We start from the raw sequence: 18,113 nt of genomic DNA, 5'->3' as shown, positions 1-18,113 counted from the left end.
AGGGCGCGCGGCCCCGGGCGCGACCGCGAGCCCCTCCTCTCCCCGCGGGCTCCCGAGGCCCAGCGCCGTCACGTGACCTCACATTTGCTTTGGGGCCGAAGGAGGCAGAGACGCCGCCGTGGCTTCGCCCTTCGCTTGTCCCCTCCCGCTTCCAGTAGCGCAGCCCTTTCGCGGCGCTCACTGAGCAGGCGCAGACGGGTGGGCATGCTCATGAGCTGGCAGCGAGACAGATCTGACGCTACACCGGAAGTGAGGACGGCGCGGGGGGGCGGCAGCGATCGTTTCTTGGGTGGGGAGTCATGTGATCGAGGGTGGCAGGGGAAGCGGCTGCTGTCAGTTGGGGTGTTTCTGTGAGGAATTCCGGCAGAAGCGGGCGGCCTGTTGGACCCTGGGGTAAGGGAAGGGGGCGGGGGGAGTTCGGCTTTCGGGGGAGGGTGGACTCCCCCTCCCCCGCCCCCCCAAGCAGAGGTTGTGTGTTGTGGTAATTGTTATTATAGGGCCTACTATATTAACAACCCCCCACCCCGTGCTGCGGGGAGTGGAGCGGGAGGGGTCCTGCGACCGGCCTCCTCTCCGGCCCCGAACCCTCCGCCCGGGGGCTGGGGGACTCGGAGCTCCGCAAGCCCCAGCGCCTTGGCAGGGCTGATGGGACCGTTTGGGGGGGTGCTGAGAGCCACAGAACCAGGCTGTGACCCCTGGGCAGGATGGAAACCGCTACAAGCCCGGGGGGGCGGCCGCGCCCCGAGTTCCAGCTCCCACCCGCCTGGGGCCAGGGAGCAGCCGAGCCTGTCCTCGGCCGCCCGGTGCACAGCTGCGGGAGCCCTGTGGCCTGTCAGGTGCCAGGGCACATCCCAAGGACGGGCCGGGGTTCTCGGCTGACCTGCCTTAGGAGCAGGTGCAATCTCCTCCCCTGCCGGCTGGCTTCCCTCCTGGAGTCAGGGAAAGGCGGGATTTGAGCGACACCCTCCACCCCTGCAGCAGCAAGGGAGCTTAGACCAGCCGGGACAGGTGTTTGTCCAGCCTGTTCTGAAAACCTGCCTCCCTTGGAAAGCTGGCCCAGTTCTCAGCTATCCTGATCGCTGGGACCTTAGAGACTAACCAATTTATTTGAGCATGAGCTTTCGTGAGCTACAGCTCACTTCATCGGATGCATACCGTGGAAACTGCAGCAGACTTTATATATACACAGAGAATATGAAACAATACCTCCTCCCACCCCACTGTCCTGCTGGCCCACCTGATGATCACTTTAGATAAGCTATTACCAGCAGGACAGTGGGGTGGGAGGAGGTATTGTTTCATATTCTCTGTGTATATATAAAGTCTGCTGCAGTTTCCACGGTATGCATCCGATGAAGTGAGCTGTAGCTCACGAAAGCTTATGCTCAAATAAATTGGTTAGTCTCTAAGGTGCCACAAGTACTCCTTTTCTTTTTGCGAATACAGACTAACACGGCTGTTACTCTGAAACTTATCGCTAGGACGTTTTTCCTAGTATTTCACCTAAATCTCACTTGCTGCAGATTAGGCCCATTACTTCTTATCCTACTCTTAATTAGACACAGAGAACAAGTGATCCCTCACCTTCTAACAGCCTTTTCCATATCCGATGATTGTTAGCTTCCCCCACTCAGTCTCTTCAGACTAAAGATCCCCAGTGTTTTTCACCTTTTCTCATAGATCAGGTTTTTTAACCCTTCTGTCGTTTTTGTTGCTCTTCTTTGGACTGTCTCCATTTTGTTCACATATTTCCTAAAATGTGGTACCCAAAACTGGACCCAGTACTCCAGCGGAGGCCTCACCAGTGCAGAGTAGACTGAGCCAGTTACCACCCCAGTCTTGCGTCTAATGCTGACAGCAGTCTACACTAATTGAAACTGCCTTTGGAAGTTAATCCATGCAGAGGGTGTTTCCAGGGGGAAGGTGACAAAGACACAGATGTCTGACTGCCTTCATGACCAAAGAAACAGGGTACCTAGGCAATTGAAGAGTCAGTGGGCAGGGTTTGCAACACTAACACTCCTGCTGCCTGGACATCCAGAAACAAACACAGATTTCGGATGGCAAGCTAACAAACCACTGGGAGAACTCAATCCAAGGCACAGACAGTGCTTTCAGTTACTTCCTCTGCTGTGCTGGTATTACATCTCTCTTATCTGGATTGAGTTAAAGCTGACTGACTCATGTGGTTCAGTGATTATAGCAGAGGCTTGAAAGAGGTAGCTCTCAGAAAATATCTAGACTAACTGCTGCCTCCTGTTAGCCCATTGAAACATACAAACTTGCTGGCAGAGTGGCTGTCAGGCAGTTTTATTGTGGAGAGTATCCAGGAATAACATGTGTACCTACCTTCACCTTACACTCATTCCTCTCTTTAGCGCCCCATCAGCGAGGCCAGGTCTACACTACAAACTTACATCGGTATAACTACGTTGCTCAAGGGTGTGAAAAATCCACATTCCTGAGCGATACAGTTATACCAACCTAACCCTGGGTGTAGATAGTGCTGTGTCAAGAGCTTCTCCTGCCGACATAGCTGCTACCACTTCTCGCGGAGGTGGATGAGCTACGCAGACAGTAGAAGCACTACACCAGGACAGATCTACACAAGCATTACACCAAGTGTAGATCTGCCCTGAGACTCCCTCTACACAGTTTATGCAGCTTTTGACCCATGTTTCTTCCTGAGATGGGTGGGACAGTTGCAACAGGGCTGCTTGTGGGGGAAGGGCCTCTGGGGAAGGGCTTGTGTGTAGCTTGTGGTAGGTCAGTTTCTTTTAAGAGCAGTTTAATGCCAATAATTCACTCTGTTGGGCAGGGTAGCATGAGCGTTCTCCTCTTCACATTGGCACCAGAAGGAGCTGTGGGATGCTGGAAATTAATAGGGATACTTCTCCCTCCTTAATTTTGTGTGAGAGTAAGCAAAAGAGAGAGTGGGGGAGGTCATAAAAGCTTAGGTGCATGACTAATGTTGACTCTTATTTTTCAGGAACTTTGACAGTACATCTGATTATTTTTTTCCCAAAAGTTTCTAAATATGGCTGACGTAAGTATTTTGAAAAATATTTTCAAACAGAAATGTGTATTTCTTTGTAATTATATGGTTTTGTTTGTTTGTTTTGGGAGGTTTTGTTTCACTATTTGTGAAAGCTACCAAACAGGAAGAAACTATAGGCCCTGTCCCAAAAAGCTTACAGCCCCAATCCTGTAAACTGATCCATATGGACACACCCTTATGAAGCCTCAATCAGTTCGGTGGGACTACTGCTGTCAGTAAAGTTATGCACGAGCAAAAGTATTTGCAGGACTAAGGCCTTAGACTATAAATACTTGGAAAGGAGAAGAGGCCTGGCTTGATTGAGAATGACCTGATTATGCAAAAGGAGAGAGAATCTGCTCTTTGTTCAGTAACTTGTGACGTGGTGATATTTGGAAGACACTAAAACAAAGTTCACGTGTGTCTGGGATATGCATTTGTGGCAGCGATTGTGTTAAAATGTTCAAGCGCTATGTATTTAATGTGTTAACGTGAAACATTATATTTAAAACACTTGGGGAGGAAGAGAAATACAACAATATACTTGCTGCCACTTCACTAAATGTATTGGATGCATTTTGGTTAGTTAACAAATACCTGTATGTACATTTTCAGAGCCACTGAAATGAGGGACAGAAGTAAAGGAACAAGTAATACAAGTACTATACATATGCAAATTCTGAAACTCGGACTGTTTTTGTCTACAAGCACTGAAGGGGGGCGGGGAGGGAGTTGGTCAGAGTTATAATTCAAAATACTCCACACAATGCAATTTAAAAGAAGTGTTTTGTGGTAGAATGGAATAGGAATTTTTTAAATGACATGAATAGTTTCTACTGGGATAAAATTGTGAAAGTTTCATACATATTATTATTTTGAAAAATAAAGCCTATTTCATCCTCTTATTTTTCTTTATAGGAGCTGAAAAGGTTTCTGTACAAAAAATTACCAAGGTAACATCGCTATCACGCTACAGTGAAGTGTTCACTTTGCACTCTGTGCTGCTTCGCAATTAATGTATGTTAATATTTACCTGGATTTTAGTAGGCTCTACTGAAAGTAATCCAACAGACTGTCCATACTGTCTGAACACTTTTTTAAAAGAATCTATTACGTTTTACACTGTAGGTTCCTATACTCTGAATAATATTTATTTGGCTGCAAAAACCTATCTTTTGGTAACCCAGTTTAATATTAAAGAGACACTTATCTTGAAAATTATTCAACACTATTATTTCTGAATGAGTTAAAAGTCAGTTCAGGTGGAAATAACTTAAACCTTTCCATCTGTCCACCCCAAAAGAAGTACAGTACTCTTCATTTTAAGGGAATAGTGTGTTTCTTTAAAAAAAAAAAAAAAGCTTCTGTTCCTGGAATAATTCTTCTCGAATTCAAACACCACTTTGTAGTGGCTTTTTGAGGACTTGGTTCATCTTGGTAACTTACAGTTTCTAGTAACTGCAAGTAGCTAGGCTAGGCCAGTCATTAGCAGCACTAAATAGTCATGCCCTGGGACTGTGTGCAAATACAGTGACACCTGCACTAAGGACTACTTCCAATAGCAGTCCCCTTACTTAAGCTGAAGGACCTCCATGATTTCCAATTCCAATTCTGTTTCTAGTACAAGTCTATCCTTGGTCCGTTGGATGGTCGCATAACAAAAGCTAGTTTAATGGTGGGCACTCCTTGCACTATCACATCTCTCCTTGCTACTTCGGTTTTCACGTTGGTACGTATTTGCTGAATAAAAATGAATCTCGCTGCCAACATTTAAACATGGTAAAAACAACAGTTTTATTTTTTTTCTCTAGTGTTGAAGGTCTTCATGCTATTTTAGTGTCAGACAGAGATGGTGTGCCTGTTATCAAAGGTAAATCATAACATCTGATTGTACATCTACTGTATAATAATTTACATCTTTAACTGAAAGACAAAAAGTGGCTTCCTATTGAAGAGAGGGCTCTTCCTCCTGTCTGGCTTTTAGTTTACTGTAAATATTGGAGGTTGATCTAAGCATTAAGTCAGACATGCTCAAATTTGGGACATTTTAACAAGAGAAATTATCTCTTAAAGGGAGCCTCTATCTAGCTACATGCAGTGTGTTTAAAACCATAGTCTGTAGGCACCTTACCATGTCATCAGTGAAAAGAGTTGGAATCATGTAAGGAGTTTATATCTTAAAGCTGCTTTCAGATTGGTAGACAACACCAGGATTGGTTGAACAGAAGTCTTCCCCTAAGACTGATATGCCCAAATGCTACCCACGGATAGATGCATCCAACGGCTCGGATGTAATTCTGAATTTGTTTGCATTGGGGTTGTGCTATCCTTCCCTTACTTTCCAGTAGTAGTATGAGACATCTAGTGCAACAGGCACAATGGTGTAAGTTAAGACTGTAAAGATTCGGGCATCTGCAGATGGTTTTTATGTCCCATCTCATTTAATGATGCTCAGTAGGAGTGGCATGTATGTGTGAATCTGAAGGCAGAGAGATGGCGTAAGCATGATACGGGTGCAGTGCAAATGGGTCTGGCGTGCTACTGCAGGTGACGCAATAAAACAAAACAGCATCCGCACAGATCATGGCGCAACAAACAAGCATGTAGAAAATAAGCCATCCTCAGAACATTGGGAAAGCTGGCTGCTGAAGTGGTGATAAAGATATACAGAGTAAAACATTTACATGCATCTTCCAAAGCACATCAAGAGGCATTCGTTATTGAGGGAAGGTGGGAAGCAGGGAGGGGCGGTTTGATATGTATGAGATCTGATCTAGTTTACTGTTGCCTCATATGCAGGGTGCCTGACCCATATCAAATAGGAATGTGAAATATGTTTTGTTCCAGTTGCCAATGATAATGCTCCAGAGCATGCGCTTAGACCTGGTTTCTTGTCCACCTTTGCACTTGCAACAGACCAGGGCAGCAAACTCGGGCTTTCAAAAAACAAGAGTATCATCTGTTACTACAACACATACCAGGTAAGGGTCTGTTGGCCAGAGCTAGTCCTCTGTGACTTTTGTTTTTAAACCATGCTGGCTTTCCACTGGGGATTGATTATATTTAAATGTGTATTTTATTTTCTAAAATATGTAAGAGCTGGTTATGCCGAATTTTTGCAATATTCATTGAAATTAGCTTTTGTTTTCCAGCATCAATAATGAGTTACTGGTTCAGGGCAGTACTTGAAGCTCACTGTGTTCTCCAGCTTGTCATAGAATCATAGAATATCAGGGTTGGAAGGGACCTCAGGAGGTCATCTAGTCCAACCCCCTGCTCAAAGCAGGACCAATCCCCAATTTTTGCCCCAGATCCCTAAATGGCCCCCTCAAGGGTTGAACTCACAGCCCTGGGTTTAACAGGCCAATGCTCAAACCACTGAGCTATCCCTCTGGTGGTGCCTGTTGCAAATCTCTAATATCTACCATTCTAAATTTGTGTTTATTGCTGACCATTTAAAAATATTTCTCTTGAAGAACAAAATGCTCATTTATATACATGTGATCAGTGATACTGCTGAACAAGCTGGGGCTTCTGTCCACTTTAAACTGTGTAACCGTTAAATCCTGCTTCAGTAATAGTGTCTGGGCAAGGACATTTACATAAAAGAATTCACAGTTTATAAACTTGGTAGTGTTTTTCATGTGTCTACTGAAATCCATCACCCTTCAACAGATTCACACTCCTGCTCAGTTCACAGTGGATTGATGAGCAGAATTTACAGAAGGGTGTTCGGCTTTTGTCATTTGTTTGCATTAACTGTTTAGACTTGCTGCATTCAGCTTTGTTTGATGGAAAGTAAATGTAAAAAAGTAGCTGTTTGCCCCTGACCTGACAGCATTGGCCTGACATTCTTCTGACCCTACTACTGTATGTTCAGCATTTCTGAATTCTTCATGAATATCTGGGTAATAATATCTCCTTCCCTCGAATAGTTTTTTTTATCATGTAACAAGAGGGAGGAAATAACATACACACTATGCTACAGCTTTTAAAATTGGTTAGATTTCACAATGTGTAACATACCGTACATACCTGTGAGACAGCAATCCCATTTTGTGGCTCTCTCTGCTAGCACCTTTGAACGCTGAATCTTTAAAACCTGTACATAAAACCCAGTCCTTATTCCGATTTCTAATTTAAATTGACGGGACCAGTTGCATGAGTAAGGACTGCAGGATTAGGGAATGAGTATAGCAGATGTCACGCTGTTTTTCTGACAAGCAGCATATTGATTTTTTTTGTTTCTGAGGAACTTTTGTTTTTATGTTTTTAAGGTGGTCCAGTTCAATCGGTTACCTTTGGTAGTAAGTTTCATTGCTAGCAGCAATGCCAACACCGGTACGTTTTCATTATCAGTAATTTCCGAAACTGTTATGACTAGAGTGATATGTTTTCAGTAAGACTTAAAATAATTCATTTGAAAAATATGAGTTCCATCAGCTTAGGTCAGTATTCATTACAAAACTGCATATTAGCTTGTCACCAGCATGGAATCTGATAAAAAGGGTGTCATGATTGATTGGAAAAAAGTGAGTCCCAAAGGGGGCTAATATTTGAAACTTTTGAAAGTAGCAGTTTGGCAAAATTTTCAAAAATGCCTATCATCTTTCTTCGAAGCAATTCATTTTCCTGCCTGTTCTAATAATGCATTACCTTAAACAGGATGTGAACCTCACTTATTTGGAAAATGCACTGGTAATGACCCCACAATACAAACAGTTGACAATCTTTCTTCTCCCTCAGTGCCCACAAAAAGCAAACCAAACATGAAAACAAAAACTAACAAAAGCCTCTACGTTATTCCGTCCTCCTCCAGGCTTCAGTGTCTAGTCTTCACTTTTGTCTGTTCGATGCTAAGGTCTGCAGGGAAAGTACTGTCTTGTCTTATGTCTTGAACAGCTTCATACATTAGTGCTTAATATTTTTTGCTAGTGATGATACAGATGACGTAACAAAGATTCTGCAGGCCAGATTTTGCCCTCTGTTGACCTGTGCAACACCTTGTCTCAAAATTATGCCCTTCAGTTATGCAGGACTCTGAGTTTGACCCTCCAATATGTCCTTCTGGCTCTCTGCTTGTTCCAGAGGAAATCCTCTCTTGTGGCGTCACTCTTCTGACTTTCCAGCGTACACCTTCTCCCAATACTCCCTAGAGCCTGCATGGTGTGGAGGCAATGCTGCAGGTGCCAGAGGAGGACTGTGCTTGCATTGGCCCTCTTCCTGTTTTGGGGACTTCCCTGCCCCGTTTTGCTCTTATTTGATTCTTATTTGCTTCGAAGAGGAAGAGACCAGAGGGCACTTAATTACAGTGGCAATTGCTGGTTGCCGCTGTGACTAGCTCTCATATGCTGCTTCCTTGCAGCATGAGACGCTGAAGTGAAATCAGTTTAGTTTTAATAAACACTTTCATTATTATTGACTACTTTGGAGAGAGGCTTAATGGATACTGTGTGTAGTGTAACTATTTTGTATCTCTTCTTTATTGTTACAGGATTGATCGTCAGCTTAGAGAAGGAGCTTGCTCCCTTGTTTGAAGAGTTGAGGCAGGTTGTAGAGGTTTCTTAACCTGATGATGTCATCAAAGTGCGGCATCTCTTCGCTACCCAGTGGGACATAAAGATTCAATAATTCTCAGCCCACAAAATAACAAATGTTTGAGAGGAAATATCACTTCCCCATATTGTACTCAAAAAGATTAAACTTGTGCATAGTGCTGAATCGGAAATGAGATACTAGTGTGTTGTAGACAGACTCTTTCGCCACGTGTCTTGTGTTGTGCAGTGCTGGAGAGACCACCAAATGGCTCCAGTGGAGCCCTTACTAAGGATCAGGTTTAACAGAGTTGACCAGTATCCACATACTGTCGGTCCAGATAAGTGACCCACAGCTGCCTTGCTGTACAGGGAATGAAGCATTGAGTAGGGTTTCCCTAACTCTGACTAGCCACCACTACATAGTGGGGAAGTAGAATTAATTTTCATTGTCCTGTAATGAATGCTTCATTGCTTGTGCTAGGAAAAAGAGAACATATGCTGGCAGTCCTAGCAGTACAATCAATAACTATCCCATGGTGTTTTTTTTGTGATGCGTTGGTAAAGGAATACTACTAATCTGAATGTGAGCTTCCTTGGTACAGGAGAAGGATGCTGCTATTTCTATATAAGTTACAGCTTCAAGCGTTTTCCTTATTACTGGGTACAAGTACCCAATCGGTGTTGCACTTTCTTGTATTTCTTTTGTACAGTGTAGGTGTGATACCCAGGATTGTCTTTTGTTCTGGTATTTGTGGCTATGTTAGTGGTAACACTTGACCTGCTCATTTATGTTTAGGTTTTCCTAAGTAAATGTCTAAATAAAACAGTATTTTTTAAAAATCTTGTAGCCTGATCCATTTTTATAACTGTCCTAAAATATTGCTGGTAAACGTACTTTTCCATGCAGATAACGGTCTCCCTTGTTGCTTTGTAAATGTACAACAACTTGGAGAATTTATGGGCTAAATAATAACCTGTGTAGATCTCATCTGGGTCTCATCATTTTTGAATTTCTACATTTTTATAAAAACACGCATCATTTGCTGTCAACTGTCTACCTCTAGACGTTAGTTTTCTAGAAGTGAAAACACTTGGGGGCCATATAATGCCTTTTTTTTTAGAGCAAAACTTCAGAGTTTGGTGTGGGATTTCTGATTTAAAATAGATAGCACGGATTTCCCTTGGTAACCGTTACTAAAATTCCACCTCAAGATTGAGGGTGGGCTGTGGGGACACTTTCTGCCTCCAACAGCAACAACAAATCCCATCTTACCAGTTCAACCTTGGATCCCTCAGCCCGCTGCCTCTTCGGTAACCTGAGAAGGAAAAGATTGGCTTTACAGCATATTTCCAAGGTGAACACATTTGGGTTCTAGTCTATGGGATTGTGAATTCTTCAGTTGAAGAATCTTTACAGAGACTGCCTTGCCAGCTGTCTCTTCCACTTAAATCAAGGGGCTCCAGCATGTGCTGATTGTAACTGCCAAAGTATCCCATGCAAGAGGCAGTTTTTCAGATAATCTAGTCCCAAAACATCTGCATTTTTAATACAATAAGGCAAACACTTCAAATTCCATCTAGAAACTAATCAGCCAATGTAGAGTCCTGATCAACCAGTGTAACAGCCTGTCTGTGTGAAGCTCCATTTGAAAAGCAGCAAGCTGTATTCTAACCTGGCTTCAGTTTGCAATTGTTTGTTTGAGCGAGGTAGTGTGTACTACGTCTTGTTTCCAGTATTCTGTAACCGGCCTGTTCCCATGGGAAGAAGCTCTGATCATGAGATGATTTGACCTCACATAGGATTTTCCATCCATTAGTAGAGAGGCATGACTATTATTAGCTTACCAAGAGGGTTGTACCGGATATTTCTATTGTATTGCAGTTATCTTATTTCTTTGGGAGGAAAACGGAGATGCAAATCATTACTTTATAAAACTTTGTTGCGTATGAACACCATTCTGCTAACTTCCTTGACTGCAGGCATCACAATCTAAGTTTTAAAAGAGTACCTTTTAATAGTATGGTGAAACCGTATTTACTCAAGACATCTTAAAATATTTAGTCTATACAAAATTCGTCCAATACTGTGAACATCTAAGTTAAAACAAAATACTATTCCTGTAATTACAACTCTGAATTCTTCCTCTATCATAATGGAGTCTCTTCTTTTGCCAGGCTTAGCTGCCTCTTCTATGTGAAGAGAGGCAGCTATGGAAAATTAAACTGGTTGGTGTGCTTTTTTTAAAAAATGCCACAGCAGTTTATATGGCAGGAGAACATAACATGGCCTTGTCTAATGTAAAACATTTTTGAGCAGGTACAATTCAAGCTAATTTGATATTTAAAAACAAATTCATGATCCCTTCTTTCTTTGTCCAGAGAGCTGCCAAATGCTTTACAATTGATTTCCAGAATATAACTTGTCTTATCCCCTTGCCCCTGTCCCCTAAAACACACAAACCTAATCAACTAAAATTAATAGCTTCTGCCTGTAAACTCTCAATACTAACCAAGGAAAAGATCATTACAAGCAGATGCGGCTAGCAAAAATGCGTAAAATTTAATGATCATCTTCATGTGGGCAAGTGATGGCCCACCTTGATTATCATACACATTGTAAAGAGACTGGTCACTTTAGATAAGCTATTACCAGCAGGAGAGTGGGCTGGGAGGAGGTATTGTTTCATGGTTTCTGTGTATATAATGTCTTCTGCAGTTTCCACAGTATGCATCCGATGAAGTGAGCTGTAGCTCACGAAAGCTCATGCTCAAATAAATTGGTTAGTCTCTAAGGTGCCACAAGTACTCCTTTTCTTTTTGCAAATACAGACTAATATGGCTGTTACTCTGAAACTAAAAAGCTCTTGGTCCAATGGGGACCAAGGGCTTTGCTGGCTGTACAGCATTCTGTCCTCATTCCCTGGGTGCCTATGGCTACTCCTTCATGGGTGTACTGGGAATGGAGACGCTGGGGTCCAACTGCCCTGAGCCCTTATCACCCCAATGTATAAATAAGGATGCTCTCAATATTGTACGTGTCTGTAACATACATTCTATTTAACAGAAAGAGAGCACCAGTCTACACACTTGCAACTACCACTGCCAAAATGTAGAATCAGACCAGACGCTAATATCTTTAATCAAAACCAAATATTATTCATCGCCCACTTTGACACTGGACTTTAAAAATATTAAGTTTATATTTTCCATGTAATAGGGACTCACATTAATTACAAAAATACACTCTAGTCAGTTTCACAATGAAAAAAATTCACTCTGGAGACATAATTTTCCTCTAGGATTTAAACCCTTAAAACACAATGCAAAACAAATATTTAAGGTTTCCAGAAAAAAAGCTGATTTCAAATGAGTGGGCTATCCCATGCAGAACAGCTGTTGCTAGTAGTTAGTTATGCATTTATTACAGAAGCTCAATGAAGCTAACTGAGAGTGCTTTACTACGATGCCGAAAGTTTCAAATACTGAACGCTTTTGTGATGCAAAAGTGAACCGAATAGAAACATGCAAGTGGGTAGGGAACCAGCATTGTTAGGATGCAACAGTTTTCACTGATAACACTTCACATTCTGAAAGTGTCCCTCTAACATTAATCTTATATATGCAAGTACATAGATGTACACTGTAGGTAACTCATGTGCTGACACTGCTCTCGTGTGAAGTGACGCTCAATGCTGAAGGCTGACTCTCGCTGACTAAATTATTTAGAGGCATAACTACAGAGGAGAGGTGGCATCACGCTGGTCCTGGTGTTTTCTTATTTGTGACTGAAACAAAAGACAATATTACTTATTCATATATGTGGCGAGTTAAAAAGAAATATCAAAGAAAATAAAAATTGGGCAGAGATAAAATACTAGCTGCTGATTTTTGAGCAAGTTAGATTTATAACATGTTGCCCTGTCTTCTTGTCTCCCACCTGATCTCCCAATGTATGCTGTCTGTGTGGGCCTGTATTATCTACAGTCTAGGTAAAAAATTCCCTTGGGGCATGGACCAGTCTTTCTGTCTTCTGTACAAGACTATGAACACAGAAGGCACTCCAGACAACAGTACTGTAGAATATGCACATACAAAATGCTTAACCAGTTTTGTGTGGGCATCTCTTAATGCAATGATTTTAAACTGTAGATCAAGTCTAGTTAGTCGTCCCTGTTGGGGATTTACAGACATGCAGGGGAATGCCAACAAACAAGATCCTGGGAAAAAACCTAACATGCCCTTCCTGTGTGGCAGATGCACTTTTAAAGGGACTATGCTGTATATATGCCTTAATATCTTATTATTAATCATGTTTATTACAGTATTGCCTAGGGACCAACCAAGAACAGTGAGCCACATTGTACCAGGCACTGCATAAAAAGAATAGTAGACAGGTCCTGCACCAAAGAGTTTACAGTCTAAATAGGCAAGATAGAAAAAGGATAGCAGAGAGATCAATGTGGTGGTGACAAATGTCATGTCATGTACTTACCATTATGGAATGTATACAGGGGTGAAAGTAAAATTGAACTCTTACCGGTACGGGGAGCTGGTTCCGGCCCCCCTGGAAGGGGCGGGGCCTCGGGCAGAAGGGGCGGGGCTGGGGGTCAGCGTCCCCCAGCCAGCCCATCCGCTGAGCCTGGCCCATGCCGCCCGATTTAAAGGGCCCGGGTTAGGGTTAGGGGCAGCTGCTCCTTTTGCTCCCTCCCCTCCCATCGGTGGCCCAGGGGAGGGGGGTGTCAAAAGGGGCAATGACGTTAAAGCGCTGCCCCAGCAGCACTTTAAATAGGGTTCTTTGCCGTGGCCGCGCTTTAAAGTCAGCTGTACGGGCCGGTACTGGCAGACACTTTTTCCCAGTACGCCGTACCGGCTTACTTTTACCCCTAAATGTATACCTCATAAAAAGCAGTCTTATTCACTTTATAGGCCTCGCAAAGTCCATATGTACAGATTTCATAATGTGTGATACATGTAGTGGAATAGACTCCAAGCATGCAACTCACTGAAGTCAATAGAAGTTGCATGCTAATCTTTGAAGGTTCAGACTGGCTCACTGAAATTTTAACTGAGTGGGAGCAATACTTTCTCAATTTGTTCACAGCATCGCCAACCCTAGCCAATCAAAAATCATCATGAGTTAGGTCCCTAAAATCATCAATTTAAAAAAATATATAAGAATGTGGGTTCTTTTTATGTTTCCTTCTAATTTTTGGAGCCTTTAGGTTTCATGTTTTCAAGCTTTTCTCTGCTACCATGATGGCTAGAAAGTCACTTTTCCTTCCCATGAAAACAGAATTTCACTTAACAACATGATGTCAGGTGTTTAAGAAAAATACCAAGAATCATGAGATTAATGATAAAACCATGAGAGTTGACAACACTTTGTTGGAGATTACTGTTTAATGTATTTTATATACGCACTCAGAGCCCATTTGACTGGAGCATTTTTACAAATAAAAAAATTGCTAAGTGTACCTATGGATGGCGTACACACATTAGGAAGGAGAATACCTCATTGTGCAGAGAATCTCAAACCAACTCCACAATGAGATTTCTGTAGCACTGGAAATAAATCCATAATTTAAGAATTAAAAAAGAAAAATATCTAGGATGACAACTTGTTCAATGGTCATTCAAAATGGAGAAACTATATAGTTTCAACAAGGGCATGGCAATGTAATCATAGCTGGATTAATGCATTGCTATGGTAAATACATCTATCTGTTAGACATGTAAATACAGGAAAGAGCCAACAAATGCTTGTCTGATCTTTTGGTGTGCTAAATCCTAAGGATTAGCCTTCTGCCCACGCTGCCATTTAACACACCATTTCCTTACCAATTTCCATCGCAGTATCTTAATCCACTCATCAGCTTCTATGCCAGTCTTTGCACACAGGTAATATGTCCTTAGTGGGAATACTAAACTGTAAAGAAAACATAATCTAAATCCATTCCAATAATCAGTATTTCCTCCCACAGCGGTGCTTCCTCCCACATTGGCACTGACCAGTTTTTGTTCAGACTTCAGGTGCTGGAGTGATGCTACATTTGTGTGGCTAATGTCTCAGGTCCTACCTGCAGTCCGGTTTCAGCTGTTTAGCCAGAACTATTTTTTAATCCAGTTCTTGAGAGTGAGAGTCTTGTTAATACATTGTGCCTGGCCAGTATTGACAAATGAATTGTGTTTTGCAGAATTGTGCTGGGGTTGGCTTTAGTGCACAAATAACCAGGGTTAAATTCACTGGTGGTGGTCTCACCTCAGTATGAGTTGCACCTGCCTACCCTGGGGCTGAATTTAGTTTTCTGAGTGGAAGTGGGAATCAATAATGAATGAAACCCCATAGCTCAAGCAAGAGTACTATCTCCAGCCTTGACTCTTACAGAGCTATGTGGAACTGATCAAGGGAGCTGGTTGAGATACATGGATACAATAAAGAGTGGGAGAGACTCTATAATGCTCACCCATTATCATCGGGTGTCTGTCAGGAGTGGCTGGCAATAGCAAATCAATGTTTCCTGAGTATTATGGCTTTCGGAAAAGCTAGGCAAAAGAATCAAGGGTTAATTTGGACTGCAACTTACCAGAAACAGTTTACTCGTTCCTGTGAGTAATCAAATTGCACTGCTGAGCATTCCGTTAAGTCTAGTACCCGAATTGGTTCTGTGGACTTCAAAATAACATATTTTAAAAATGAGAGTGTGTGAAACTGGAAGAAAGACAGTAGCTGACCTCACTCCCAAGGTTTCACTTTCTTTCCATGCACTAACGGTGACAAGGGGCCAGATTCTGCTCTCAGTTATGTTGGAGTAGTAAATGCAGAGTAACGCAGTGGAGTCTATCCAAATTTACAGCAATATATCTGAGAGCAGAATTTGGATGAATACAAGGAACAGGAAAATACCTTTAAATTTAGAGTTGGGCTGATGACAGCATGGTACTGCCAGCTGGAAGAGAATAGGTTTGGGGCACACTTACAAGGACATAGCTGACTAATGACTCTGCCACCAGAATAGCAAGGCTTTTCATATAGCTTCCCACTAAAGTGGGACTTCTGGTGAAGAGGGTATGCTGGTGGCTATATATCCCATGATGGCAGGAAAAGGGTTATCCACGCTGTTACATCTGGGGCAAAGTAATGTAAAACAGAGCAACAGAGAGTAAATGCTTGGAAAGCAGGAATACCAAAAGGGGAGAAAAGGCATTGTGTAACTCAGAATAATGGGGTGAAACTGAGGAAAGGAAAATAAACCCTGAATATCAGGAAAAATATCCCATTAATAATTCAGTGAGGTTGTGGAACAGCATCCTCAAGTGAAAGTGTTCAGTGATAACTCAGTGATTAAGGGCTTGTAAAAGATCTGCTTTATTCTGTGTCGGGTTCCAACTGGCTCTACATAAGAACAAGAACTTCACAGCCTGCTGCCCAGGCTCTCTCTCAGAAACTCAGCCCTTGAAGGTACAGTCCCCAATACCACTTCTGCCCTTTAAACAAGATTAAACAAAGCAATTTAGAATATACTGTAAAGAATAGCTTTGTATTGGGTTATGGCCAAGACATTAAACATCTACTAGGCTATAATATTTATAATTATTCTCTAAAGTCAATGACAAAACTACGATTGTCTTCACCGGGAGCAAGATCAACCTGTCATCACCTGGCATGTGATGGCTAAAAACATGCATGAGTTCCACAAGTGGAACCATGGCATCTGTGAAAAACGTGAGGTCACAGGAGCATGGCACTGCAGGGATTTAAATACTGGAATTGATGTCGATTGTATTCAGCCTGAGAAATGCTAGGGCACCTACAACTCCCACTGAATTCCAAAGGATTTGAATGCTCTCAGGATCAGGCCCTATTTGAGATCTGATCATTTTAAACCATGTCAAATTATAATTTGCTACTCACCGTCTGGTCTTTGAAATATTTAAGTTCATTCCTATGCAGTGTAAACCACCTCATTTTCCAATTCTGAGAAATCAAGAAAGAAAGCAAATGGTTTGAGAATTTTAAAACAAAGCAAAAAAAATACAGCAGTCAAAATCAAGCAACCTTTTTCTTGAAACCATTTTGTTTCTTAAAGATGAGAGGCTCTATGTTTAATCAGAAGAACACTTTCCTTTAACAGGAATTGTCCTTTACTAAACTAGACTGGCATCCAAAAAGATAATATAGATATTATATCAAATAAAATGGGAATTAGATGCATTAAAATGAAGACCTTGACCATGAAAGGCCTAAGATTGGTGATAATATTAATCACTACCATACACTTTCTGCCTACGGATCACAAAGTTCTTTACAAAGAAGAATAAGTTTTATCACCATTTTACAGATGGGAAAATTGAGGTTCAGAGAGGTTAGATGACTTGCCCATGACTGCTGGCCTGAAAAGGCACAGTATCTGCCTCTCAGATCAAAGTTCCTAGGAAAGCCCAGACCTTGAGACTTCGTCATAGATTGCCTGGTACTGATAGACGTTAGGGTCCAGATTGGTATATTATATTAAGGGATCTGCTATTGTGAGGTTCTCTGAACAGCCTCAATGATGGAAGCTGAGGGTGCTCAGCACCTTACATGAGTAGGACTGAAGTCATGAGATATAGAGGATCAGACTGATAGAGAGCTTTTAAACAATCAATGAAACAAATGTGTATATATTACAGCATTTAACGTCAAACCAATTAAATGGACCTTTGAGCAACTGACTGACAGAAAAAGATCAAAGACATAAGAATGGCCATACTGGGTCAGACCAATGGTCCGTCTAGCTCAGTATCCTGTCTCTGACAGTGGCCTGTGCCAGATGCTTCAACAGGAGTGATCAGAACAGGGCAATTTATCAAGTGATCCATTCCTCATCATCCAACCCATGCTTCTAGCAGTCAGAGGCTTAGGGACACCCAGAGGAAGGGGTTGCATCCCTGACCATCTTGGCTAGGGACCTATCCTCCATGAACTTTTCTAATTCTTTTTTGAACACAGTTATACTTTTGGCCTTCACAACATCCCCTGGTGATGAGTTCCACAGGTTGATAGTGCATTGTGTGAAGAAATACTTCCTTAGGTTTGTTTTAAACCATGGCCTATTGATTTCATTGTGTGACTCCTGGTTTGTGTGTTACGTAAAGGGGTAGATAACACATCCTTATTAATTGTCTCCACACTATTCCTGATTTTACTGACCAGTATCACATCCCCCCTCAGTCGTCTCTTTTCCAAACTGAACAGTCCCAGTCTTTTTAATCTCTCCTCAGATGGAAATTGTTCCATACACCTAATCATTTTTGTTGCCCTTCACTGTACTTTTTCCAGTTCTAACATATCTTTTTTGAGCGGATATGTCCAGAACTTTTTTGAGCGGATATGTCCAGAAGTGCAGTGTTCAAGGTCTGGGCTTATCATGGCTTTATATAGTAGCATTATGATATGTTCGATCTTTTTATCTATTTCTTTCCTAATAGTTCCGAACATTCTATTAGCTTTTTTGACTGCCACTTACATTGAGCAGATGTTTTCAGAGAGCTATCCACAA

At 42.1% G+C, this 18,113-nt stretch overlaps 2 protein-coding genes across 3 annotated transcripts in view; one reads left to right on the top strand and one right to left on the bottom strand.

Moving 5' to 3' along the window:
* Nucleotides 1-231: 231 nt before the first annotated feature.
* Nucleotides 232-8,768, top strand: LAMTOR3 (late endosomal/lysosomal adaptor, MAPK and MTOR activator 3). Of its 2 annotated transcripts, none has more exons than XM_084626921.1 (7): nt 232-249; nt 2,990-3,046; nt 3,956-3,990; nt 4,849-4,907; nt 5,885-6,018; nt 7,315-7,378; nt 8,532-8,768. In XM_084626921.1, exons 2-7 carry the CDS (start codon nt 3,038-3,040, stop codon nt 8,603-8,605), a joined length of 375 nt encoding a protein of 124 aa, XP_084483047.1. In that variant the 5' UTR covers nt 232-249; nt 2,990-3,037; the 3' UTR covers nt 8,606-8,768. The 2 variants fall into 2 exon arrangements, with proteins under 2 accessions (XP_084483047.1, XP_084483046.1); XM_084626920.1 differs by lacking the exon at nt 232-249 and adding an exon at nt 262-393.
* A 1,856-nt stretch (nt 8,769-10,624) lies between these two features.
* DAPP1 (dual adaptor of phosphotyrosine and 3-phosphoinositides 1) overlaps nt 10,625-18,113 on the bottom strand; it is a 44,144-nt gene continuing 36,655 nt past the window's right edge. Inside the window, exons 6-9 of the mRNA XM_084626053.1 lie at nt 16,487-16,549; nt 15,159-15,244; nt 14,413-14,500; nt 10,625-12,359 (exon numbers count right to left, since the gene is read on the bottom strand). Coding sequence (XP_084482179.1) covers nt 12,309-12,359; nt 14,413-14,500; nt 15,159-15,244; nt 16,487-16,549 — 288 coding nt within the window. The 3' untranslated portion in view covers nt 10,625-12,308. The remainder of the gene's footprint in view (nt 12,360-14,412; nt 14,501-15,158; nt 15,245-16,486; nt 16,550-18,113) is intronic.

This window comes from Lepidochelys olivacea (assembly GCF_965140295.1).
Source record: "Lepidochelys olivacea isolate rLepOli2 genome assembly, chromosome: 4".
Taxonomy (NCBI): Eukaryota; Metazoa; Chordata; order Testudines; family Cheloniidae; genus Lepidochelys; species Lepidochelys olivacea.
The sequence above is the reverse complement of the archived record's forward strand: the minus strand, read 5'-3'. Positions and strand labels throughout refer to the sequence as shown.